This window comes from Nyctibius grandis, chromosome 1, assembly GCF_013368605.1.
Source record: "Nyctibius grandis isolate bNycGra1 chromosome 1, bNycGra1.pri, whole genome shotgun sequence".
NCBI classification, from domain to species: Eukaryota; Metazoa; Chordata; class Aves; order Nyctibiiformes; family Nyctibiidae; genus Nyctibius; species Nyctibius grandis.
Window position 1 is genome coordinate 40,059,812 of NC_090658.1, and position 26,674 is coordinate 40,086,485.

General features: G+C 39.5%; 1 protein-coding gene across 3 annotated transcripts in view; it reads left to right on the forward strand.

The window, feature by feature from the left end:
* SMYD3 (SET and MYND domain containing 3) overlaps nucleotides 1-26,674 on the forward strand; it is a 463,693-nt gene that overhangs the window by 403,470 nt on the left and 33,549 nt on the right. For all 3 annotated transcript variants that reach the window (XM_068403784.1, XM_068403766.1, XM_068403774.1), the window contains 2 exons: nucleotides 4,954-5,041; nucleotides 8,472-8,646. In XM_068403784.1, the coding sequence (XP_068259885.1) occupies nucleotides 4,954-5,041; nucleotides 8,472-8,646 (263 nt within the window). The remainder of the gene's footprint in view (nucleotides 1-4,953; nucleotides 5,042-8,471; nucleotides 8,647-26,674) is intronic.

Below are 26,674 nucleotides of genomic sequence, written 5' to 3' on the forward strand. Positions count from 1 at the left end.
TGGATACTTGAACACTGGAAATAGGCACATAAATAAAGATGCCCTTGGGCCTGCATCTTGTAGGAAGAAGGCTGGGAAGGAGAAAAAGAGGTGTAGGATTTACTCATTTCTTGGAGTTTCCTGTCCCCACTTCTCCCTTCTGTGGAGGGAGGTGGGGAGTGCTTCACGGTTCCTCTCCGTGGCAGATCTCTGGCTTTTTTCTCTACCTCCATCTGTGAGAAGAAGAAAGATGAACTTTGGAGAGAGGACAGAAAATCCATGTCCTATTTTCTATCCTGTAGGCTAAGTATGAAAGGAGGGCTAGCCCTTATTCAACCTTTTCAATGTTCAGGAGATTTTTGGAGGTGCAGTGCGTTACAGATGAGCGATGTTGGGGCAGTGGGAGTGCGTTTGGGCAGGGGGGACAGTGATGCTGACTGGTTGGCATATGCTTGTTTTGGTAAGAGAGAGATCTTCTCTCAGAGGACATGCTGTCCCTGTGGGAATCTTTTAACATTCAAAAGAGATAGGGAGAGAACCAGTTCTTACAAACAATGTGGGAGCAAAGGAATAGGAGGGAATGGAACAGGTGAACATTTTCAAATGCTTATTTCTGTGGTGGCTGATGTCTGTAATTGTTTCAGGAGATGGTGCTTTTATAATAAATCTTCCCTGTAACTTAAAGCCAGAACCGTAGAACATTTTACATTTCATCGCTATGCATACAGATTGTCATCCTCATCAGATACCTTCTGGTTTTCTTATTTCTCTCTCTTTTGTTATAGGTTTGTTATAAGTGGTGATAGCTTCATTTTTACAAGTGTCACTAATGGAACCTAAACTGTGGAGAACTGTGTAATATTTAAAGCAAATATTGACATTTAGTGGTGTATTGTGTACCACAGACTATTTTTATATAGCATTTCCAGGATGTGCTGGGCAGAGCTGATCATGTCCGTTCTCAGGCTCCCGAAACATAGATTGCAATGAGTATCTACAAATTTTGAAGTCTAGAGAATCATTGGGTATAAAAGCTGAAAGTATTCTGAAAGAAAAACAACAACTAATGTTCTGAACTACAAACTGTAGAAATCATGATGTTCAAGTAAATATTAGAAAAATAATCTTGTTCTTGAATCCTTTATACAGCAATATTGTGAAATTTAGAGGAGGAAAAATGGTTCTTTATGACAGGAAAATTTTGCTTTAGAGAATATTTTGCATTTGCCCATTTTGAAGAGCCAAATAGATTTCAAGGGAAGAATTTTGTCTGGTTGAATTACATAGGTGAGCCTTCATGTTTTATGTACCCTAACTAAATTCAAGAAGATGTGAAGGTACACAGTGTCCTTCTTTTGGAAGGTGTCAGGTGTGAAGAGTTTAGCTTATAGCTTGTTTTACTAGAAGAACTGAATATAAATGGGAATTGTTCCATCTAAAGGAACAGAAGCACAGGTCTAAGCAGTCAGGGATAGGTAGTCCAAGGGATAAGTAGTCCATGGAGATTTCCAGAAAGCTTCAGTATTAAGATGATGAATCCCCAGGTGTGTTTTATCAAGAAAGCTGTAGCAGCACCTACCATGGTATTGGAAGAATGGAGAAATTGAATTGAAATGTTGCTGTTGCATCTTAACTCACCTTTTAATGAACAAGTTTCCCCTGCACATGCTTGGAGTAAGTGGAAAGCAGGTGCTGGAACCATCTTCCATCTGGAATAATTGCTCAAAATAAGTCACAGGATTAATTTTGTGTTTCCTTGTGCCATAGATTGTGGGTTTAGCTAGCACATCCAGTGACGCTTCTGCCTCCAATGGATTGTACCTGTGTTATTAAGAGTGTCACGAGGTTGTGTTATTGCCATGGAAAAGTGTGTGTTGCAGCTGTCTTTTCTGGTCTCCCCATGAGCCTTCAACACTTCTACTCTCAGTTTTTCCAGCACGCCTCCATGTGCGAAAGCTGAGTCGTAAAGCATGCCAGTTTCAGCCATCATAAGGTTGTCATGCATTTTTGTGACTAGATCATCTAGTCTAATTATTTTTTAGACCAAGACACAAATGTTTTGTTGTTCTGAAGCACAAACTCTTATGTTTAGTGTCAATGTTAGAAATGGAAAATAATTAGGCTCAAGTCGCTAATTCTTCCTTCTTTTTCAAAAGCCTCTTCCTTTTCTTCAGCTAAGGTTCTCTTTTTCTACAGATGAAAAAAGCCTGTCTTCCTTTATTGTTGGCAGCTCTGCACACCTGGAGGTTTGACTGGGAACGTGTTCTGAAAAGAGATGCTTTGAATGGGCGTTACTCTGTGGAAAGCTAAATCTCCCATAGCTGTTACTGCCATGCTCTCAGATTAAACTAAACAGTTCTGTGTAACTATTAATCACTTCATTTCCATAATTCCAACTCCAAGGCAGCTTTGTATTTTTAGCTGGCTTAGTCGTATCACATGGCCATGACTTTCAAGGCATTGTCCAAGGGAGGACAATGCTTTTTTGCTTGGAAAAAGCTTATTGGGCTGGAAGGCAGAAGTGTTCTCAGTGACAAGCCCTCCTGGTTGTTTTGCAGCCCCTGCTTGGCTGCCTGTTTAGATGCAGCCTCCATGCCTTGAACTAGAGTATGTGGAAATCTGATGAAGAACAGTAGAGGTGTGAAAGGCCCAGCTAGCCAGGTCTTTGCTTGCTCTTATGTAAGCCAATCCCCAAAATGCCTCATCCTGGGAACACAAAAAACATCTCATTGAAACCTGTGACTTAAATCCTTCCCAGAGCTGGGCATCCTGCCCAGCTCCCTCCATCCTAAAGTCTCTTACAAAAGGGATAAAGACCATGAATCCAGAGAGGGCTGGGAGATTATTGGTCCAATAGACACTCCCTATTCTCTACCTGGATGTGAAGCCAGTGATGACTTAACCCTATGCATTAGTGTAAAGGTTAGAGGAAACCCCAACCTTGCACTGCTTTGTGTTGTTAATGAAATGCTAGAAGACAATGGAAAGCAACTCAAAAAACTGCACAAGAAAGAGAGAGATTAATCCCATATCAATGAACACTTTAACCTGATTCATCCATCAGTCCCACTGTGTGCAAAGTGAGCCCTGATGATGCATCAGTCATTGGCCTGTAACTTGGTGTATAGTTGGTTTTTTTCTTTCACTTATAAATCTGTCCCAGTTCCCACGTTTCTGAGGTTTTAGCTGTAAGGCTTACAGCATGATACAGAAATACTGATAATTATACATGGGCCAGTGGGAAAAGATACCTTAAAAGAATTTTTCAGGTAGGTCCTTAAACCTAAAATTTCACAGACATCATTATTAGTTTCTTACAGGCCAGATTTATCTTTTAGATCAATCAGTGAGCAGCGCTTGATCTACAAACATGTTTTAAAGACAGATTATAAAGACAAGTTAACAGGCTGAGTTCAGAAATTGAAGTAGTCCCATAAAAACTGGTAGAGGTTATGTTGAAGCTAACAGATTCAGTGTAAGTCTATCACAAAACTGTAAGAGGGCTGGGTATATGCATTAACTGTGCTGATAAAATTTCTACAGTATGAGATTGTTTGTCCTAACATTCACCTAATGTCTTCTGGTGGCAAATTCATCTATGCACAAAATTATTTCCAGGTGATCTTTTTGTTCAGGGAACTGATTGTAGGGGAAGGACATGTGCAAAATGCAGTGGGGTCAGGCTGCCCTCCTTGTAAGGCCCTACAGAACGGTGAGACAGCTGAGGCCAATCTTGATTTAATCATCCCAGGAATACATAAAGGTCTCCTCTTTCATGCAGCAGATGGAAAGACAAAACTGCAAATTAAATGTGAAAGTGAGTGCTGATTGTCAGTGTAAATATTTTCTGTTCTGAATTTATGGTAAATAAAGAGCAGTGACATAAGAAAATTCTGCAGTTCTAGACAGATACAGATTACAGACTTTTTAATAGAGGTACTTCTGTGATACCCAGTGAGCATCTGTTGGTTACAAAGTGCTTGGTTAGATTTTCACATGCCTTCTCTGTTCATCTCCAGGCCTCCACCCCTGCTGAAGGCTGATGTTTTTAGAACTGCATTTAAAATATTCCTGAAAGAATTTGCACTTACAAAACTCTTTTGTGAGTAGCAGGGCCTTACATGAGAGGGAGATAATGAACTGCAGTGTCTTAAAAGCCAGATTTTCAAAGATATTTAAGTGCTTATAGCACAGTTGAATATCCAGATGCTTTTGGAAATCCCTCAAGATGCATAACTGTGCCTGTAGATGCTTTAATAAATTTGTTCCAAGTGATTTGCCTAAGGTGCAGTTAGTCACTGCGAGAGAGTTGAAAAGGGAAACTTTCTCTTACTGCTGTAGCCATTAATCATTTTTGCTTTCTTTATGACAAAGCAATGGGAAAATATAACTGTTTATAGAATCTGATAGACAGGGAAGAAATAGCAATGAGTTACAAAAGAAAAATGAAGTTCGGCCTTTTCTGACTAGTAGACTTCTCTTGTAAGCTCATGCTTCTAACTGTAATGGATGAAGGTAGCCTCCCACTGTTTGTAAAGTCTCTATAATCACCACATGGTTAATCAAAATTATGGCTAAATCCTTTCTACAGTGTGGGTGAGGATCTGTGAAGTATTAGGTAACAGATCTTTGAGAGAATTTGATGTGCTCAATGCATTTTGGTAGTAAAAATCACATGCTATTATTTCTCTTTTCTGGTTGATCATAGTTCTTGTTGCAAACCTAACATCTGGTTTGAGTATTTAATGTTTCCAAGTTTGCATTCATTTTTCTTGATATCGTCTCATTTACTTACAAACACAGGGTGAATATGAATGCCAGGTGAAATTATTTTTTGTGTATTTACAAAAAATAGTGATGCAATCCCCACAAGTAGCTTTTGTCAGTGTAATCTTTTTACCCTGTTTTTCATCATTACTGCATATTCTCATTTTACTGTTTTTCTCATCAAACATTTTTGTTTCCATTAACCAGGATGCTGAGAAATTGGCTGGTGATGAGCATGCCTGGAAAGAAGTCAAAGATGCTGTAAATGAAGTGAGATATCCAAAATCAAAAGCAGGTATCCTTTCAGTGACAGGCTACAGTCTGTCATTCAGTTGTGAAAACAGTCCGGAGAGCCACTTAGTATGCAGTTCATCTTTTGAGATTTATTTCCTAAATGTTTACATTTTTATTTTGTTTTAAAATGTATTTTTAATTCATTTGGTGTTTAAATCTTGTAATATTCTTAATTGTATTAATAATAATAAAGTCTCTGGTTACTTGGATTGATACTGCTTCATGGCAGGGACAATAAGTAGCTAGGATGTGAAGGGATATTTTGGCTCAGGTTTAGACTTCTGCCATCACAGCTCACCGCTTCGTATAAATCCACTTCTAAATTAAATAAATCTTAATCTGAAACCTTGTTAAATTCTTTGTCCCATTACACCCATAGCGAATATTTCGAGGCACCATTCTTTGCACAGCAATGACAATAACAAGGACATAATGTAGAATCATTACAATAAGTTATAATAATAATATATAGTCATAATTTATAATTAAGAAAATTGAATGAGATGATCTTGCACTAATAAACAAAAGTGGATCCTAATGGCCATCATGTAGATATTCAATCCAATTAAAAAAACTAGTGAACAGCAACAACCAAGAAGAGTGGAAGAGAGGTGGAGATTTTTACTAGGAGACTATGAGTATATTGATCTCTCTCTCATCTTAGCCTGTTCAGTGGAATTTCACTGACTGTGAATTTGGCCTATTGTAGCAAGGTGCCTGACTGTTTTCAGAAACATTGACTTTCTCTGGAGCTAGAGAGAATTAAATCTCCCAGTACTCCTTTTCAGCAGCATAAAAACCAAGTTTGTATAGTGATATTCCAGGCTGGAAACAAGTGGTCACGATTTTTATTGTAGGGAAAAAAACAACTGAGTTTGTTTCTTTCTTATATGGAGGGATTTGTTTGTTAGCAGAAGGGAAACACTCATGTCATCTAACTTTAATTTTCATATAGTTTCTAGTCTGTCTTAAGTTCCTCTGTAGTCACTGGATTGAGAAAGGCAATACTGAAATAGATCTTCAGGCATTCAGTTATACTTCAGGGCCCATGTTTTAACCTGAAAGTTAAATTATAGATATACAACATGCAGTTGCAATCATTTTTATACCGAAACTATGGAGCCAGAATACTTGTTCTATTTAATGTTTCTATATTTAATTGCAGGAGAAATTGCACCTACTGAATATTGCTAAGGTCTTTAATTAAGATTACTCATTTAACTGATACTTAAAAATTAATCAAACACATTGTAGTAAAAGCTGTCAGGACTGGTTGAAAAAATATGTCCTTGTCTGTTCAGCTTCTGTTCTGAGACATCAGCTATTTGAAATATGTCATCTTTCCTTGCACTGGACCACAATACCCATGCTAATTGGCATGCAGTGACAAGTGCAGTACCTGAAGAGGGGGCTTGACATTTGTCCACTTGCCAAGAATGAACAGAAAACCTTCCTTGCTGACTGAGGCACAGTCATTAGTTTCTGCAAATGTAATTTTTTTAGTAAATTAAACCAACAGTTCCTACAGTTGAGAAAGTTAGTGACTTCCAAAACCTGAGCTACTGATCATAACTGATACAGTGTTGTAACGCTAAATCTGCAGTTAGAGAACTTGAAACAGTATGTGTGAGTGAACTGTCTCAGACCCAAATTCCAGTGTAAGCATACAAATTGAGATGCTAAAGCCCTGTACAAGGGGATTATTGTGGAGAAAAGGATTCCTCTGCATCTCAGGCCACACAACAGTGGCAGAGCTGCTTGAGGGCTGCTCCTCTAGTCTTGCGCAGATACAGGACAGCCAGCTTCTCTTTTTTCCTGTTGCAGCTCATAGTGGGTTTTCTAGTTTGCAATTTAAGTACCTGAAAATTTGGTCCCAGCAGGTTTTGCAATATAGCGCATCTGCTTTTAGATGCTGGGGAGTGAACAAAGCAGTATAATGAGAAGTAAAAGCAGACAGACTAATACTATGCATCAGCTAAAATGGTAATCTTTCAAGAATGTCAGTGCTTTGTACTTTCTACAAAAGTCGTGTCAAGTGGAAATAATATCCCTCATGCTTCTGTTTGTCTGTCCTTAATCAGTTGTAAAGAATACATGGATGTTTGCCAGAGATATAAAGGTTAAGGTGCAATTTTTTAATAACACATTCCTTCCCTTATATGGTTCTTTCAATCCAAGGGCATGAGAGCAATTCACAAATAATTAGTTTAGCCTTGTAACAACCATGCTATAAATCCTTGCCCAGCCACATAGTGGTCACATTCTTAAATTTAAGTATGTGAATATTCCCATGTTCAGGAAGGACTAATTACTTCATCACAGGGTTATCACTGTACACTTAAATCCATTGCTGGATTGGGGTGAGTAATATTTTCAGTAATAGCATGAAGATAACTGCCGGACTTGCCTGAGTTGATTGTATGGAAAGGACTGTGATACAAACTGTTATTACTTCTCTTACTATAAGTCTAATTTTTTTTCAATTGTTTTGTTCTTACTGGTGTGTATGGTATCTTTTTGGCGTTTAGACTGCTTGCATTCTGGGACTCCCATAAAGTCCCAGATGACAATACTCATTTAAAATCTGGGAATATTGGTATTCATCTTAGGTGTGGTCAGAGAGAGAAGAATCTGGTCCACAGAGAAGTGAAACCACTGTAGAATGTAATGAAAGTAAGTGATTTGTGGTAAGGAATATCCAACTAAAGTGAATGCAAGCCCCAGCTTGCTTTTCCTCTCTTCCAAGCACAAAAAAAATCTTCTTGTAGCACTGGATGTAAAAATCTTCTTTACTGCCAAGATCCTTAATCCTGAACTACAGTCAGACATCAGAACTGTGATGTTTTTCTTTCTCATGCACGAAACATGCAGCTGTACATGAAAAAAACCAATGCTCTTTACAACTGTTTCAAGGAGAAAGAAAATTAATTAATTGCAAGAAAAGGTTCACATTTCATAAGAATTCTAAACCAAGTCTTGGGCAGCTTAAAAGTATGTCGTTATTTTAATATACTAAAAAAAATTCTTTTTTAGCTGCTGAGACATTTTGTTAAGACACATTTCCATGGGTTCTTGCCCTTGGGTGTAAGATTTGGAGGAGCATCTTAAGTAAATAATAATGTTTCAGCAGCTAAATAAAAAGCATCTGACTTTTAGTTTGTTATGTATTAAAATAACCTTTCATTTTGTCATCTTTCTTTTACCATTTATTGCTGAAATTTCTTTAGAAATTTTTGCTAAATGTAAACAAAGCATAGTTACCTAAGCTACCACTTCTGAGTTCAAGTATGTTTTCAAGAATTAAAGCAGAGTCTGGAATGATGGCAGCTTTTTTATCTTAGTGCCCTGTAGCTCTTACTCCTTGCTAACAACATTTAGAACTTGTATTTTTGTTTGGTTAAAGATATTTCTTTAACTAAAGCTAATAACAGGGTGGGAGCAGATCCTGGCAAGATGCCAGAATCTCTTGAGCAGAAACAAGGGTCGTCTTCCAGACACAAACATCTATCAGCTGAAAATGCTTGACTGTGCCATGGATGCCTGTGTTAACCTTGAATCCTGGGAAGAAGCTTTGTATTATGGCAGCAGGACTCTGGGACCATACAGGTAAGAGATGTAATTGGTTCAACTGTTTCCAAAGATGGGGAGGGGGCTGTCTCATTAAAAGCAAAGATGGTGTTCTGTCTAGATGCTTCTTACTGGTTTTATTTCTTGCTGTAACATCTTGCCTTGCTTTCCAGGTTAATGGATGAGGCAAAACTCCCATTCTGTTTCCACAGTCAGGCTGAGAGCAAATAAAATGATAATAAGAACTACAATAATAACTGATTATTAGGTCCTCATCTGTTCAGATGCTGCTGATCCCTGATCAGAAGCTGACTTTCTGGTTCAGGCTCCATTGCAATGAGGGTACCGGTGTTTTATGCTGAGCTAGGTCAAGCTTGAGGGACAGGTAGCTTGCTGAAATAAGGTAAGTTCTCTATATACTCTATACATAGAGTTTACAGAAAGAATACAAAAAAATCTTGCAAAATGGAATTTCAACTGGAAATGAAAAAGCCCCTGGTCCTTATTTTGGGGAGTGGCCAAGGTTGTGAAGCACTTGCTGTTCTCTCCTGATCAGTACTTGCTCCTATGCTGTGTACTGGGACTTTCTGAGTCTGATGACCTTTTATTGATAAGGAAGGATGCTCTAGGAGATCCTACTTCATGTGGCAGATCTTGAAACTGATTGGAGCTGTGATGAAACTTTGGTCATCTAGTGGGGAAAGGGCAGGTGCTGTCTGCTTTGGTCTGTGTTCTAAAAGCTCTAAGACATAAATCTTTGGGTTCTGGATATTTGTGTTGTTTGTAACTAAACATAAACCTGTGCTGAATATCCAGATGTAATGTCACTCACACATGAATGTTCATTCCTGGTAAGGTATTTTTTAGAGCATCCATTTCTTCTCTGTTAGTTCTTCTACACCATGTGATATTCCAGTACATAGTGTGATGTTGAAAAGTGTGAGGGGCATGCTAGTGCTGAGCAGTATGTGCTGCTGTGAATATGAACATCTACAATTTTACGTGTCTTCCCTAATCAAACCAGGATGCCTTCAGCGTTCAGCATTTTGTCTGAGGAAATTTCATCTGGCAGCCTATTTCTGAATAAAACTCTGGGCTTTACTTGAGAAACAGCACAGCATTTCAGAGCTTTCACTGTAATTAGCAAGAAATCTGCATAGGCTGTGGTACACCAGAGCTGTGGAGAAGCTCAGTGTTCATAATGACTATTACTTCTCATAGAGGAGGGCATGAGTGCCTACAAATTCTCACATTTCTTCAGGGTGAAATTCACGTCATGCGTGTCCCACTTAACCTTTCAAACAGGGCTTATGTAGTACTGCAGCAGTATATGCTTCCTGCCAGCCTTCTACTGTGTGGTGTGCTCCAAATGAACAGAGTAGTCTGCCCGTTTAAATGTTCCCTTATTAAATAAAAAAAAAAACCCTCACTTGTTTTTTTATTTTATAACTTGTTAACTCAGTTCTTCACAACTGAAAACTGAGAATTTTTCTACAGATATTTCCGAGAGCAGAGATTACACTGAGACCAAGTGCAGTTTTACCAGATAATTTAATAAAGCTTTCTCTGTTTTGCTTACTGAAGTGTACTGTAGTTTTCAAGCTGTTTAATGCAGGAGTTTGTAGATGAAGGAAAGGGTTCGACTGTGCATTCAATTAGTATCTCTTAAAGAATGCTATTTACATGAGATATTTGACCTTCAAGAGCTTGTCCTTGTTCTTTCCTCATGCAAAAGCATTATTTAAGCAAGATTTTCAGCTGTTGTTTTTTCTTTATACTTTCAAGTCATCACTACAAGCTTTGACACACCTGAAACAAAATCCTCAGTTTCTCATTGCAACGAACTGTGCCCTAAGCAACAGGAGAGCAAATCCTAGGAGATCTTTTGGGATGCATTGAATTTCTCCTGTTGAATCAATCTACTGCTTGGCTGCTCCTGCAGTTCCATTATAGCTATCTATTTTCCTTTCCTCAGCTCTGGAAAAAGTATTCATACAGCTCTCCACAGGGAATCACCTGAGAATTCGAGCAGTCCATATAAATAAGAAATCATTGTTACAACTTTAAAAGCTCTGGAGATTTGGTCAAAAACAATTTTAATTTCAGGTAATGTGTTTATTGTGTATTTTCCATTTCTTTAGCAGCAGGATTAATTTTCAGTGCTGTGTGATGCATTGTATCGTAATGTATGTTTTCATTATGATGGTTGCTGACTTTTTCAGAATCATCCACTTCATGTAACTAGTGGAGACAGCTGGTTAAACTACATAAAACTGGTTTGTCATACTGAACCCTGACATCTATGTTTTAGGTTGTGACAATAACCTATGAGGAACATTGTTTAGGACCTCTCAAATATTTTTAGAACTTCCTAAAGAAGGGGAGCTGGCGGCTGTCAAGATGAAAAGCTGCCTTCTCTTTTTGTGCTGAAGCAAACCGTCCATTATTTGTTAAACCTACAACATGTACTTTCACTGAATAGCCTAAGCCAAATGTATCTACACAGCTTTGCTTGTAAATGTCACAGTAATAGTCTGTCTGTCCAAGAGCCTTAACAAAAGTTAAGACATTTGCCTAAGTGAAAGCTGCCCCACATCATAGTCAGCACTCAGCAGCTTGCAAAAATAAACTTCCTTTCAAAAATCCTCATGAGCCTTAACCACAGAATAACAGAATATCAGCAAGAGGTGTTACATGGGTTTGTCATGTCTCAGTTAGCACATTCACACTCTGGGCTGACTGCTGCTCCTGAAGGATCAGGTTCAGAGATACTGAGTAAGGCAGACTTCCCTTAGGTTAGCTCTGAGGAAGGACCCCAGCGTTTAGCCCTTAAATTACAGCGAAGGCACATATGTTCTGGGGACTGGCTTGGGGTTTGGGTTTTTTTTTTTCCTTGTCTCAAGTATTCAGTGCTTACATTGCAGACGAACAGTGGAAGTATGTATCTGTTTTAAAACTCTGCTAGACGTCCTCAGCTATTGCAACAAGAGTACTAGGGGGAAAAGAAGTAGCTGAGTGACACCATGGGCCTACTGGATTTAGGAAGTATAAGGGACTGGATAAAGCCATGTCACCTCTCTGGGTTGCTGTGGCATCAGGTCTGGTGAGATTCTGATATAGAGAGGACAAACATGTTCATCTGTTTCTTTTCTGCACTGCTCATAAACTCCTGCTGAAGTTAAAGTTAATGTATGAGTCTCACTAATTTTCAGATGGGCTGTTTTAATTAACAACCCTTCATCTCCAGTGCTGCAGCATTAGAAGTTACTGGAGGGCTCCACTGTTAACAAGAGGAAATTCCTTCTTTTCATCCCATATAGAAGTGTTGTGCAGAAGTGCCGTTCTGTCTCTTCCCTGTCAACCTTGCACATCCTTCCCCTTCATCCTCCCTCCGCTGAGTCAGCACTGACACAGGGCTTGTGCTGATGTGGCTGTTCTGCTCTGGAGTGGGAGGGAGCTGGGTAGGTGCAAGCATCATGCATTTGTGTTAGATGTGCATTTGTCCGTTCTTCTCACTCCTATTCTCTGTCCCTTCCAATGACATTTTGCAGTATCCCATTGCTTCACCTTTCCTCAGTGACTGAGGCCTTTTAGGGAACAGGGAAAACAATCCCAGTCAACACAATTTCAGATTGTTTTGCAAAGGACTGTGTTTAAGAACAGTGGCTGGGATGTGCTTCTTGTTGAGTATTTTGCACACCTAAAAATACTCCTACTCGTAAAGTAGGTCACAACAAGGTTCAGCGTATTTTCTGAGAACATAGTTGAATTTTGTGTGAATGAAATATCAGCCAGGAATTTTTGATTTAGAATTCTAATTCAATAGATATGATGGACTGTAGTTTCTAAGTATGTGAACTTCAGTCAAAAGGCAGATTAAAAATTGATGGTTGCTGTAGTATCTTTTCCATGAGCGATGATCTTGTAAAAAAGCCAAAAATAGCTGTAGAACCTAGTCTTCTTGGAAGAGACTCTGAACCTATTTTCTCTTTTTCAAAAAGGCTCTCCAATAAAGAGTCTGATTTTCTTTGGTCTGATTCCTCCCGCCCCCGCCTCCCTTTCGAATGTGTTTTACCAAAAAAATCCCTGCTCTTACAGGTATGTGTTTTATAATACGCGCATGATATCTGCAATGACTGGACATAAATTAAATTTTTTCGTCTTTACATATGATCAAATATATATGGTTCTTTACTATGTTCAGCAGACTCCTGAGTACTGGCTAATTCTGAGGCACCTTACTTGAATTTACATTTACAATGAAAGATAAAAGAACGTAGAAAACTCAGGAAAAAAAAATGAACTGCAGTGATAAATAGGACCACTGGGGGATGCTAGTGCTTAAGGGTTAAAGTCTGGATTCAGCGCCAGTCGGCACCCTGGTTGGGGGAGGTCCCCTGGGGACTTGTGCGTAGCTGGCAGATTTCTGAACCTACAGATAGTAGTAATTCAGTGGCCAAAGTTCAGTGTCTTAATCATAAAACATCAGCAGTAATCATAAATCATACCTTTGGGATCACCGGAGAGGGAGACAAAAATGTGAAGGCGGAGAAAGCAATTCAAAGAAAATCTACCTTGCTCTCTTTTCTGGGGTTTTAGAAAATGGCCAAGGGCCTTTGTCTGTAGGTTTTAGAGCAAAATGTGTGGAAGGAAGAGTAACAAAAATCTTACCAAAGAACTGTAATACATTAAAAAAAACCACAGCTCATGAGAAAATCTGAATAACTGGGATATCCTTTCTTGCCGTTGTCTAAAAAAAGGTGTGAATCAAGATTTGGGAGTTTGGTTTTGGTTCATGAATGGTTCTGTTGGTTTGCCATCTAGAGATGGTAACATGGTAGTCCAAGTAAAAGTCAGAGGTTTGTGAAAGGAAGAACGAGGTACATTTGCTAAAAGAGTAGGTTGTGTATGTGCAGATGTGCAAGGCTAGGGGCATCACAGCTCATTGGAACCTCAGGGAGCTGTAGCTATAAACTGAGTGAAAAGCACCAGCCAGCCTTGGGGCACCTTCAATATAAGGAAATCAACAGAGGGACCAGAGCTTGATAGCAACAAACTGCTAAAGCAGGTAGAAACAGTGCATAGCACCAAGATCACCTCTCCACTTTCCCTTCCTCCCAGGTTGTTGACAGCAAATCACTGTTCACTGCTTGTGTTTAGTGAGTTATGTGAAATTAGCTGAAGCAGTTAGATATCCTCATGAGAAACCTTTGATATTATAAGTTATATTTCTAGCCTAACAATAATATTCTTCACTTGAACCTCAGTCTCTCCTAGACAGACTTTCTCATGCACTGTACTCTGTATATTGTCATGTTATACAGCTTTTAAAAAAATTAGGGTGTATATGAACATTTGTATCATTGCATGATCATTGTCTGTGTTCCTACTTTATCCCCACTTTATCTTACGTGTTCTTTATGTGAAATAACACAGGCCTCACAGTAAAATTTTTTGTTGCTTATTTGTTATTTTATTCAGAATGTTAAAGGTGGTTTGTGTTCTGGAGAAGTCTGGATATCTCTTGTGCTGATCTGAAAGGACAAAAATATACATCACAAAACCATGAAAACTGTAAGCTCTAGTTGATTCTTTTTGTTGGCCCTCTGGGTAAGAAAACCCAGTATGAATTGGAGAGTGTATTGTCTCTGGTTAATTGTAGGTAATTCTTCCAAAAGACAGATGTTTGTAGCAATATTTGCACAATTTCTGGCTTCAGTATACCTATTTTATGGATAAACAGGGAGCATGCTGGTCCCTGGCCTGGTATCTTTAGGAGTCCCTTAAAGCACTTTAGCAGCCCGCTCCTGTCCTCCATTCCCCCCTACTTCCTCCCCTCCAGACACCTCCAGTCCCAACAACCTTTTCCAAAAAAGAAAAAGAAATGTTTTATGTCTGAAGTCTGGTGCCTAAGTTATCTGTGTCCTGATCAATCCATTTCCCACATAGGAAATGGGTTTTCTGGTTTGCTGCTTGCTTGTTACATACGTCTGTGTAGCACCAGTGCCTTCGATTCTTTGGTTCTTTTCTAGTTGTTTTTCTTGTATCCTTCCATTACAACCACATGTTGTCCCCAAAAGTGATACTGAAGTGCGTAATCCTCAATGACTTCTGTAAGCGCACGCTCCCATAAGTGCTCCACCATCTACCTTTCCTCATTTTCACATATTGTGCCTATGGGTATAATTTCTTACTATTCTCTCCAGTCACGCCAGCTGTTTTCAGGCATAGTTTTGATGTCTCTACATTGTCCAATATACTCTCTCACATGTGAGTAGAAGTTTCAACAACATCGATGTTAATTTGCAGTACCTCATTCAGTACATATGACATTTCTAATCAGGTAGCCTAAGACTTTCTTAAACAGCTTCAGGGCTGCAAGATTTTTCTGACAGAGTTCATCCAGTATACTGGTGCTTACTAGATTCAGTTTTAGCTTCTAGTTTCAGTTTTCATTTCTAGTTTCACCTTTCTCTTATGCCAAGAGCTATTTGAATCTGAATTTTACAGATAGTGATCTCCTAGTGAACTTAGTGAACTAAATCACCAGGTTTCCCAGAGTTTCACTTTTCTCTGGCACAACTACAAGTGTTGATTTCTCTCTCTCTCACACAGCATTTCCAAGGTGTTTTAAGGCTTTTTTTGAAAGAGCTGTATTCTTTGTCAATGATAACTTCATCTGTAGAGAAACTTTTTTTTTTGCACTGTAGGATCCTTTCAGATTAAGATGTTAGACCATTCAGGGCGTCAAGCTTTGCCTAGAATAAGGATTGTCTTGTAATGAGGGGATTTTTTTTGTACTTGCATTTTACAAAGCAAGGACTTATGCGGTCCTTACTTGAGCTCTTTTCATTAGTCTGCTTGCTGTTACACACCATTTAAAGGACACAAGTGAATAAAAAATAGAAGTGAGTATTAAACATGTACTAAGCAAATACAAAGTTCTCATATACTAACCTACAAATGCTTGAGTAGATATTACAAAGACCTGTGTGCTGTGAGAAAAATGCAGCATAGTTATTCAGCTGGAACGATTTGGAGAAAGATTTTTGGGAATTCACAGTGTCTGTGTGAATTTTGCTAAAGAAGAAAAGGGGGGAGTTGATGGCATACAGATTCTAAACAAAGGTTTAGAACCTGAGCTAAAATGGGATTATGAAGGAATATCAAGGGAACAATTAACAGTTAAAAATAGATACATATGAAGTATATGTGGAGTTTTGGATTCCTTTGACCATATCTGTGCATTGCTTTGAAAAAGCTATTTTAGAGGCAGAAGTGGTGAAAAGGGAGACAAAGGGGAGGAGAATCGTTAAAAAAGAAAAATAAACTTACAATACTACCTCTGATGAAAGAGACAAAAAAGAGAGAGGGCATGCAGAAAATAGCAGACAAGTTGTAAGGAACAATGTGTTCTCTGTGGGGAGAATTAGGAAGAGTCTGATTTTAGTCAGAAAATATCTATTTCTTTGTTTGAACAAATTGTCAATTTGAGTTGAGGAGACAGAGAGTGGAGACTTGGCAGTACTTCCAAGGATGAAATCAATTAAGAGTACCTACTGGTGGAGATGTGAACAGTGGTGAAAAGGAAAACTGTGGTATTTAAGCAAGAAAACAGTCTAAGCAACCTTAGAGATAAAGGCTGAAAAAGATGAAAAAGCAATGATTTTTTTTCTATTGAAAGAGTGGAAAAGTTACTGAAAAGGAAAAACACAATTGTAAAGGAGGGAAGAGGAAAGGAGCAGCAAATAATGGAGCAAAGCAATTGAAGAATGTAGAGTCTGTTTAAGGGGTGAATCAATGAGACTGGCCAGGGAGAGTGAGTGATGGAAAGATGGTGCTTTGATGAGGGGTGTGCAGAACCAGAAAACTGAAGTAAGTATTGTCAAACAAGAACTGTGCCCATGAGTGACCAAATTCCTAGTGAGATGATCCATCTGCAGGGAAACCAGAGAATGAAGGTCAGAGCGGTTCTGCAGCAAAATAGGTGATGCTGAGTAAAGCTGAAATTTCTGAGACTGATGTTGTCAGGAAAGGAAGAGAAAAAACTGAACATGCCAGTGAGAGGAAACGGTAAATTACTGCAGCGAGCAAATCCTAGAGACCACACAGTTACTGATGTGATGGTAGACTGCAAGCTCACTGGCTCTTGAATTTACCAGTTATTGAGTAAAAGGACTAAAATGTAATGGAAGATCTTATTAGGAATGCATTGCTCAGATGTCCCTGAAAACCAGAAATATCCTTATTTTCAGCTCCTGTATTTACTAAGCTTGTGCATAATGCTACCTTGGTTAACAGATTCATGCACACTCCTGTCCACCATATCAAATCTCTGTGAGCTGTATTTCTCTTGACCTGGTCAATGTCTGTTAGTCAGTTTTCCTTAACCCCATAAAAACAGAAAATCCAGTCCTTCTATACAGGGAACATTTGGAGGTATCAGAACTAATTCTGAGGGGAGCACTCAAGAAAATGCTGAAAATACTGACTGCTACACAAACACTAGTTGCACTTGCGCTACCTCATAAAAACAACAGTTTCTGACCTTCAGAAATTTAGTCAATGCCTAATCTTCCCCTTACTTCTCTGTACAACATCCAAATGTTGGAACATGCAATTTAGAGTGAAAGAGTTGATGATGTGATGTGACCTTATGCTCACCTGCAAAACCCTTATGCACATATTCCCTTGGCTGCTACTAAAGCTGCTTCTTCCTTCCTTTCCGCTCTGGTTTTCTACTAGAAGATCTGTCTGCTTTAGGCCATAACCTCAAACACCGCCTGCTGGTATCTAACCCTGAGATGTCTACCGAGCCCCAGATTATCCGATCTGATGCTTAAGCAGGTGATTCAGTGCTTCTCCTCTCCCTCTCTCTTACCTCTCCCAGATGCCCTTCTCTTCCCTTGAGTATACTAGAACCTCTTTTCTCAGATTGAGTTTGTCATTTCATCATCAGGCAAGACAACAGAAGCCTGAACTACCTTTAGTGATGTGACTTTGAAGATGAAAGTAAGAAGGAAGAAACAAAAAGCAAATGACTCTGCTTAGAGAGCTGAACAAAGACAGTAATTGATTACAAATGTTGGAAGGCCAACAAAAGACAGGCTATAGCACTGCTAAGGAAAAAGACTCTGAGAAATAGGAAGTAGGTTGCCCAAAGGGCCATGAAAGCTGACAAAAGGGAGAGCAAGGTAAATATATCAGAGAAAAAAGAAAATCACCTTCAGAAAATTATGCAAGTCTACTAACGAATAATAAAAAATATGTATTTTACAAACAAAATAAAGTCATCTTGGAGGAAAACTGAGGAACACAATACACACATGACCAGGAAAGGGAGAGAGGGAAGAGTACAGACAACCAAAGAATAATTACAAGAAGCCCAGAAATATCAAAATTAGGGAGGAAAAGCCTTCCTTTTAACTTCTCCCCATCATTACAAAAGATAAAAAAGAGATAGGGCAAAGAACACGGATACTGCCACAGTTGCAAACACTTTCCTAAGAGGAAAATCAGCTTTCTCTAGCTGTGCAGTGCACTCTTGGAAGATATGGTTGATAGGCTGCCAGAAGTGAAGATAAAGTTCTGGAATCAAAGTGTGTTCATTACCGCCACATCATGAATACATTTCCATATTGATTCAGGTATGTTGAATGATGCATACCAAGGATTTAATGTACTTCTAAGGCTGGCCAGCATTTCAGAAGTCTTCTGAAAACTGGCAAAAGTGACAGCCAACAAGTAGAAGCATTCTAAACCAGGTCTTTCTACTTGATTCATTGTTGATGAAATAGAAAAGAGAAACGAAAATCTTTTCATGCGATAGTGTGCTTGGCAGACTTTGAAAAATGGAATTAGATCCTACATTGCTACAAAACAAAAGCCTCCGTATATACACTCATAGAAAGGAAAAACATTTAGGAAATTAATTTTCTTGTCATAGAGGGAATTTGCAATATTTGCCACAGCATTTTGTGGAGAACTTCACTTTAGACAGTGGCACAGAATACATCTATTAAAAATGTTCATGTAAATATGACTGGAGATCTTGCTTGGGAAGAATGGGAAATTGCTGCATGTTGTACTGTTTGAGGTGTTCTGAAACACAGACATTGTGTCCTATGAAACATAGTGTCACTTCTCAAATCTTACAAAAAATCACATAACATATGACCAGGGGAATATGTTATCAAGGGAATATCAAGGACTGCTTCTTCCGAGCTCAAGATCAGAGCATCCCAGCAGGTAGGAAGTCAAGGAAGGGTACCAGGAGACCTGCATGGTTAAACAGGGAACTGCTGGGCAAACTCAAGTGGAAGAAGAGAGTGTACAGATCATGGAAGGAGGGGCTGGCCACTTGGGAGGAATATAAGTCTGTTGTCAGAGGATGTAGGGAGGCAACTAGGAAAGCTAAGGCCTCCTTGGAATTAAACCTTGCAAGAGAGGTCAAGGACAACAGAAAGGGCTTCTTCAAATACATTGAAGGTAAAACCAACACTAGAGGCAATGTAGGCCCACTGATGAATGAGGTGGGGGCCCTGGAGACAGAGGATAAAAAGAAGGCAGAGTTACTGAATGCCTTCTTTGCCTCTGTCTATACTGCTGGAGGCTGTTCTGAGGAGCCCTGGACCCCTGAGGCCCCAGAAGAAGTCAGGATAGAGGAGGAATCTGCCTTGGTTGATGAGGGCTGGATCAGGGACCAATTGAGCAATCTGGATGTCCATAAATCCATGGGCCCTGATGGGATGCACCCGCGGGTGCTGAGGGAGCTGGTGGAAGTCATTGCTAGGCCACTCTCCATCATCTTTGCTAAGTCGTGGGCAACGGGAGAGGTGCCTGAGGACTGGAGGAAAGCAAATGTCACAGTTGGAGGCCAGTGTCTAGTGGAGTCCCTCAAGGGTCGGTACTGGGACCAGTACTATTCAATATATTCATTAATGACTTGGATGAGGGAATAGAGTGCACTGTCAGCAAGTTCGCTGATGACACAAAACTGGGAGGAGTGGCTGACACACCGGAAGGCTGCGCAGCCATTCAGAGAGACCTAGACAGGCTGGAGAGTTGGGCGGGGAGAAATTTAATGAAATAGAACAAGGGCAAGTGTAGAGTCCTGCATCTGGGCAAGAACAACCCCATGTATGAGTACAAGTTGGGGACAGACCTGTTGGAGACCAGCGTAGGGGAAAGGGACCTGGGGGTCCTAGTGGACAGCAGGATGACCATGAGCCAGCAGTGTGCCCTTGTGGCCAAGAAGGCCAATGGCATGCTGGGGTGTATTAGAAGGGGTGTGGTTAGCAGGTCAAGAGAGGTTCTCCTCCCCCTCTACTCTGCCCTGGTGAGGCCGCATCTGGAATATTGTGTCCAGTTCTGGGCCCCTCAGTTCAAGAAGGACAGGGAACTGCTAGAGAGAGTCCAGCGCAGAGCCACGAAGATGATTAAGGGAGTGGAACATCTCCCTTATGAGGAGAGGCTGAGGGAGCTGGATCTCTTTAGCTTAGAGAAGAGGAGACTGAGGGGTGACCTCATTAATGTTTATAAATATGTAAAGGGCAAGTGTCATGAGGATGGAGCCAGGCTCTTCTCAGTGACATCCCTTGACAGGACAAGGGGCAATGGGTACAAGCTGGAACACAGGAGGTTCCACTTAAATATGAGGAAAAACTTCTTTACGGTGAGGGTGACCGAACACTGGAACAGGCTGCCCAGAGAGGTTGTGGAGTCTCCTTCTCTGGAGACATTCAAAACCCACCTGGACACGTTCCTGTGTGATATGGTCTAGGCAATCCTGCTCCGGCAGGGGGATTGGACTAGATGATCTTTCAAGGTCCCTTCCAATCCCTAACATTCTGTGATTCTGTGATTCTGTGAATGTCCTACTATTTAGTTGCTTGCTCTCGTGACAATAGCTAGAGATAAGTTATCTTAGAAATTTGTCTCAGTACTGCGCCAGCATAAGGCCTTTTATTTTTCAAGGGATTTCAAAATGTGTAGCCAAGTTGGGTAATATTACCTCTACCAATTCAACATCTCAGAATTTTGAGATGAAATGCAGGTTTACGTGCTTGCAGTGAGATAACATCCTGAATGCATACTCAAGCTTTATCTGTTGCTATCCGTCTGGATTCAGATCATCTGTGTATTGTCTTGCTGGCATGTTTGCAGTGCAGGTGAGCTCTACCAATGCTGGATATTTATCAAAAGATACCATCAAATTGTGCAAGGTTGCTTGTGCCAGTAGAGAGAAAGTAAGAGGGTGAGGGGGGAAAAAAGGTTTTTTCATATAACAGAGCATCAACATTAAGCTGTGACACACATAAAAGTATATTGAATTTTACTGAAGTTGTTAATTTTATTAAGTACTCCATGCTTTCAATCCCCTTCCTTGCTCTGAGAGCAGCATTGTCTCAGGGAAGTACTCCTGTCTTCTGATACTTCAAGAACAAGAGTGTACAGTGGTTATACACCTCTGATGTGTGTCCATCGATGAACAACCAGCTCCAGATATCAGAGTGGGACGTGACTTTTCCCCTCCCGTTTGCAGCGGTGAGGACTGCCACTGTGACTGATCTTTGCCTTTGAAAAACGCAAAGGGATAGAGCATTTACTGCATCCATTTTCTCTTGCTGTTGCTACTTCCTAGCTACATAAATTCACAATTAACTGGATTGCTGATGACTTTAGCAAATAGGGTTGTATTTTACTTCAGTTTTGTTGCTGTTGTTTTTTTATATCTGCCTCTTATTCCCTGTCTTTGCAGTCATTTTATCAAGGTCTATTTGTAATGGCTTACTTCAAACAAATGTATGCGTGCTTAAGCCGTACAAGTTGCAATCCAGTAAACAGCACAAGCCTTTGGCCATTTCTGCACACTCCTCAGGTGGCTCATCCCTAGCCCCCAGGGCTACCCTTTGGCAAATTTCTGCTTGCGTTTGTTTAACTGAAGTTGACAAAAGTTATTTGATTTCCAGGGCCTTTGGCAGTGCTAGTGACAGCAATGGCTTATATAGAGATACCTTAGCTAGTTCCTGAAACGAAGTTAGCATGTTGTATTCAATACAATAACACTACCCCAACTTGTGATTAAGTGCTTAGTGAGTTCCATTTCCTTATAAGAACATGTGTAAGAACCCAAGAATGTATGCCACAAGTGAACTAAGCATTAATCTGTCAGCAGCTTAAGTGTGTTTGGGATAGTGCAATGGAAATATGCGGTATAGTGACAGAGTGTTTGTTCTCTGGGAAGCACTTAAGAGCAGATGGAACCTGTAAAACAGACCGATTCATGGAAGTGTGCAGCTTCTATCAGGTTTGTTGGATGCTTCCTTGTTTTAACCTAAATAAACACAGGCCACATACGTTTAAATTTTCAGTCAGGTGCTAGTAACTGCAGGTGGGGAAACCAACATTAATAGGTGCACAAAAATTCATCACGAAGGTACTTTTAAGTAAAAGGCTTGCTTCTCTCCTAAAATAATGAGATGAGTAAAAAGTACAGTATCCTTGTGGATATATCCTAAGGAACTGAAAAAAAAAAGATTAAGGATTCTACAACAGCATAAAGAATAAGATGCTGAAGTCTCATTACAATTCAATGGAAAATTAAGTCCATAACAGGTATCTCTTAAACTTCTGGTATAAATCAATAGCATCTATAAAAGTGAGGTAGGGTTGTATGGAAATTATATACAAACCTGTAACATTTAATAGAAAAATGTTAAGCGTCCTACAGATCTGTTGAAGCATAGTGTAAAACTCTGCTGACAATGGATATAGTTGCAAGCTGAATTCCACTAGGGTATGTATGTAAGGGAGACATTACATTTGTATCCTTAATGGTGACTTTCTGAGCTCCACCACTTGCTAATCTGAAGAAATAATAAACCCCATATCAAGATCTGGAAGATTTTGTGCGAAGCTTCACCACAGTCACTACTTTATGGATTTTGAGTTGTGTGCCATTGTGGCGGTGACAATTTAGTTTTTGTGTTCCAAAATTTGCACCAAGTTGAACCTTGGGATGGAATTTGCAGACAGCTTACATTGACATTTGTACTGAACTAAATCAGCTTAATAATTGAATCAAAAGAAAGGTTAGATTTGCAGAAGCTTGTATTTCTTTCGTTTTTTGAAAGCAATCAAATCAATGTGTCTCCCAAAATAAAAAAGGGGATGTGAATTTCTAACATCTTGCTTTCTGTGTAGTGCAGAATTTCTGTACCTATAGCAGAGATCTTGTTTCAGCTGATTTTGAGAAATTTGCCTGGGGTGAGCGCAGTAAGAAATAATATTAAAAAAGTGTCTGTGGAAATATAATTCTACTCTTGTGAATTATGTGTGCTGCAGCCTCCAGTTAACTTTAAAAGTACATTTTATATGTTCTTCAGAGTATAGTATATAATATTCTATTGAGCTAGTTTGCATGTACTGTTGGTAGGAGGACACATCCTTAGCATGCTTTTGAAAGGCTCGATAAAGGTCACACCTCTTCAAACCTAAGTGAATCTCAACTATGCAAAGAAGTATGCCAAAACCTGTATAGCTGCAAAAAGACCCCAGATCAAACCCCTCCGCTTTCCCAGCAATAGTGTATCATGCATATTCCTTCCACCCAGAGCACAGGAGAGCAGAACAGTCAAGGTCAGGGACATGCTGAAAGAATGCCATACGTTGTCCCAGTAAGTGCGTGGCCTTGCAGCAACCGCCAAGAAATTAAAGACATTTTCTTCTATGATAGTGTTGTCTGTGCCTTTGCTTGTTAGTGCTACTTAGCAACTTGCATAAAGAGATGTCAAGCGTATGAAGTTCCTACAAGTTTGTAGATAATAAGAGGCCAGATAATGAATGCCTATAAAGAGAGAAGTTTACAGTCATGTTCAAATGTATTACTAGACACCACATAGCAAAAAGCAGTTTTTAATGTCCCAGTTGTGGGGAAAAAGCTTCACACCTATCTTACTATGGTAGCATAAAACAACCACAAGTCACAAGGAGTTCGGTAAATTTTGGTGCTCCCACAACTAGTTAAACTTTGTCATTCTGCTGCTCACCTCAGTGGCACAGCTATAGGCAGAAGCTAAGCCCTTTCTCACCCCTCTTGGGGCAGGTGAAAGAGAGCCATAAATAGCAGGTAATATATTTGTTTATTCTGAGGCACATATTTTTCTTAGAAATGATGTCATCTGAGCTAAACATCTGCATTTTACAGGCATAGTACTCCATGATTTTACATCTCAGTGAATGCTTTAGATTAGCAGAATTTGCACAGTATCAGTGGAAATGTTTGCTTTCCTCTCTGCTTTTTGGGCTACAGAATTGTTGATTTAGTTTGGTTTATTCTGTTTTATTTTTAATATATGGAGGAAAAAAAATTACCATGATAAAAATGAAGTGAAAATTTTAAAAACAAGAAAAATCTTGAATCCTGCCTGCAATTTCAATGTTACTTGAACATTACATGGGGAAAAAAGTCATTGCATACACAGCAGTTCTTACTACACTGCCTGGATGGAGTTGAGAGAGTTTGTCAAGTCTGCATTCTTTTATACATCAAAGTAAACACAGTCTTTGGTTAATGCGTTTGGAAAAAATTCAAAGCCATCAGGTGGAATACTTGGCACTGTTGTAGTTATTGGCAAAATTCTCTTGGCTTCATTAGGGCTGGAGTTTCATCTGTTGTGCTGGTTGTAGGTCAGTAAGCCTTAGATAGCTTCTGGATGAGTCATATGGAAGTGTCCCCCGTATCTTCCACACTGTCAAGTCTCATATGCTGGGTAGGAAACTTTTCTTCTGACCTCTCCCTCGTACTCCCCACCCCTGGTGCAGTGGCTGTTGCTTGTCTCCATCTCTGTGTCTGTCACATCTGACAATGAGGATCCCTGGGAGAAGTCAGCTGGAATAATTTATTGCTACGTGATTCGTTATCCAGGAGCAATGCAGTGACAGGTGCTCCTCTCTCACATGCCTGGAAGTGCAGACAGTCACACGCTCATACACTTATCATCCAATGAATGAATCTTGTGTGTTTGGATCCTGTAGCGTGTTTCTCTTCCTCAGTTCTTTATGGGTAAGGACGCTTTCATAAATTCAAGACCTGATTCTCTTTCATGTACGTAATTTTTGAATTAGCAAACTTCTCTGGAAGTAAAAGAGCTTCACTTAACGACTTTTGTTCACCCTAGGAGTTTTTGTTATGATACATTGACAGATGTTTCTAATTCTCCCTGAGTTCAGTGAAGCATCGTCTGCTCTTTAATTTTAGTGTAGCCACATTTTGCAATTTTACTTTATCCTCAGTAGTTGAAGATACCTGCTTTTCACAGTCTAGTGGAGATCACAAATTATTTTATCATGTAACCCAGACAAAGCAGTGATTTAGAAAGCAAAGAAGATTTTGTGAAGCATCAGTCAAACGCTCTTCACTGTATAACACACCCTCTTCTGCTAAAGGATTTTGGATAATGCAAAGAAAAACCATTATCAAGTCTTTTTTTAAATTATCACTCTCTAACTTAACATCAGTGAAGAAACTTAGTGAGTGAGAGTTCAGTGAAATGAAAAGGGAACTTATAATTAATAATTTTGAAACTGTCTGACTACATTACTTTCCTCTTGAAGAGCACACTGTGAAGTGTAGGAGTTTGTCATAAATTATGGTCTTTTTTTCAATGGCAGTCCTGAATAAGCTGATACTTAACATTTCTCAGAAGCTTTTTTTACATGGAAATTATGTCAGGCCAAAAACATCATAAGATTGTGTATCCAGTTTTATGAAGATTGATACTTCCATGACTGTTGCCATCTTTCTTTACTCTTTCACAGCTTTTAGTTTTCAGTGACTTCAGTACGGTGACTTTTGATTTCAAAATATTTTAAACAAGAAGCCAAAGAGAGGCTGGTGGATCAGAGTGACCAGAGGTAATGATACTATCTAACTTGAATGATAGAAAAATGAAGTCAATGTGTAGTGTAAGTCTAAATAGTTAGTGAGAATAAATCCAGCCTCTGGCTGATGCTGGCAATATATTTGATAGTGGAAGTGTTGGGGATGGCTCATCATAGTGTGAAGGAGCAAGCCCTGATTTATGTACTGCCTTTGTTTTAATAGCTGCCACCATTGTTCCTTCTCTAGTGTGAAAATATCCCCAATTTTGTACATGATCTGCCTTCTGTGTTACTGCATATTGCCCTGTTTCATCCCTGACACCAACCTATGCATGCCCTTTGACCAAGCTACTTTTAGCTTACTGCTGATACAAATCATACCAGTAACCAGAGTCAAGTGATATTTATGTAAGATATATCCATCCCTCTGTATCTAATAAGAAGACTACATTCTTTCAGAAAAAATATTATTAAATAGACATACTTTATAGAATGTTGTCTAGTTTATTCTTCTCCTGAAGACATCTTGCTAACAACAGTCACTCAGGAGATTTGTTTTTCTTCTTTCCATTTAAACGTTTGCCTTTTGTAAGTCACAGATTTCCCTGAAGTGCTATCCATAAATGTACAAGCATATGGAAAAGTTGGCTGCAGACATGTGCAATGAGCATTTTGGAAACTTTCAGTCTGTGGACTCCTCAAAGCACAGGATTTCAGAGCCTAGCTCAGTGTGTTCCTTGTAGCCTTTCACTGCTTGTTAACGCACAAGTCCTTCAGGATAGCTGTGAGCAACACCAGGACAACTTCTGGCTGTGAGAAGCTCTGGGCAGTGGCATGTCAGCTCTAAAGGAAAAATACCATCATGCCAATGCTCAACAAGTCCATGAAAACTCCCTTAGTTCTGGAGACCAATGAACTTTTTTTCCATTAGATTTTTGCCTCTGACAGACTGACTTTTTATGCTGATTGACTGAATGATAGCTATGCTGCAGTGTTCATGGACTACTTATTACACATCAGAGAATTCACTAGAGAGGCAGCATAATGGATTTTATAGTGCACAAACCAGTTTCCCGTGAGTGGAGAATTTATAACATTTTTCCTACATGCATTCCATCATATCTATCTCAAGGCAAGCTCACACTGTGTTCTTTACCTTGGGGAACGTACTATTGGTATCTTT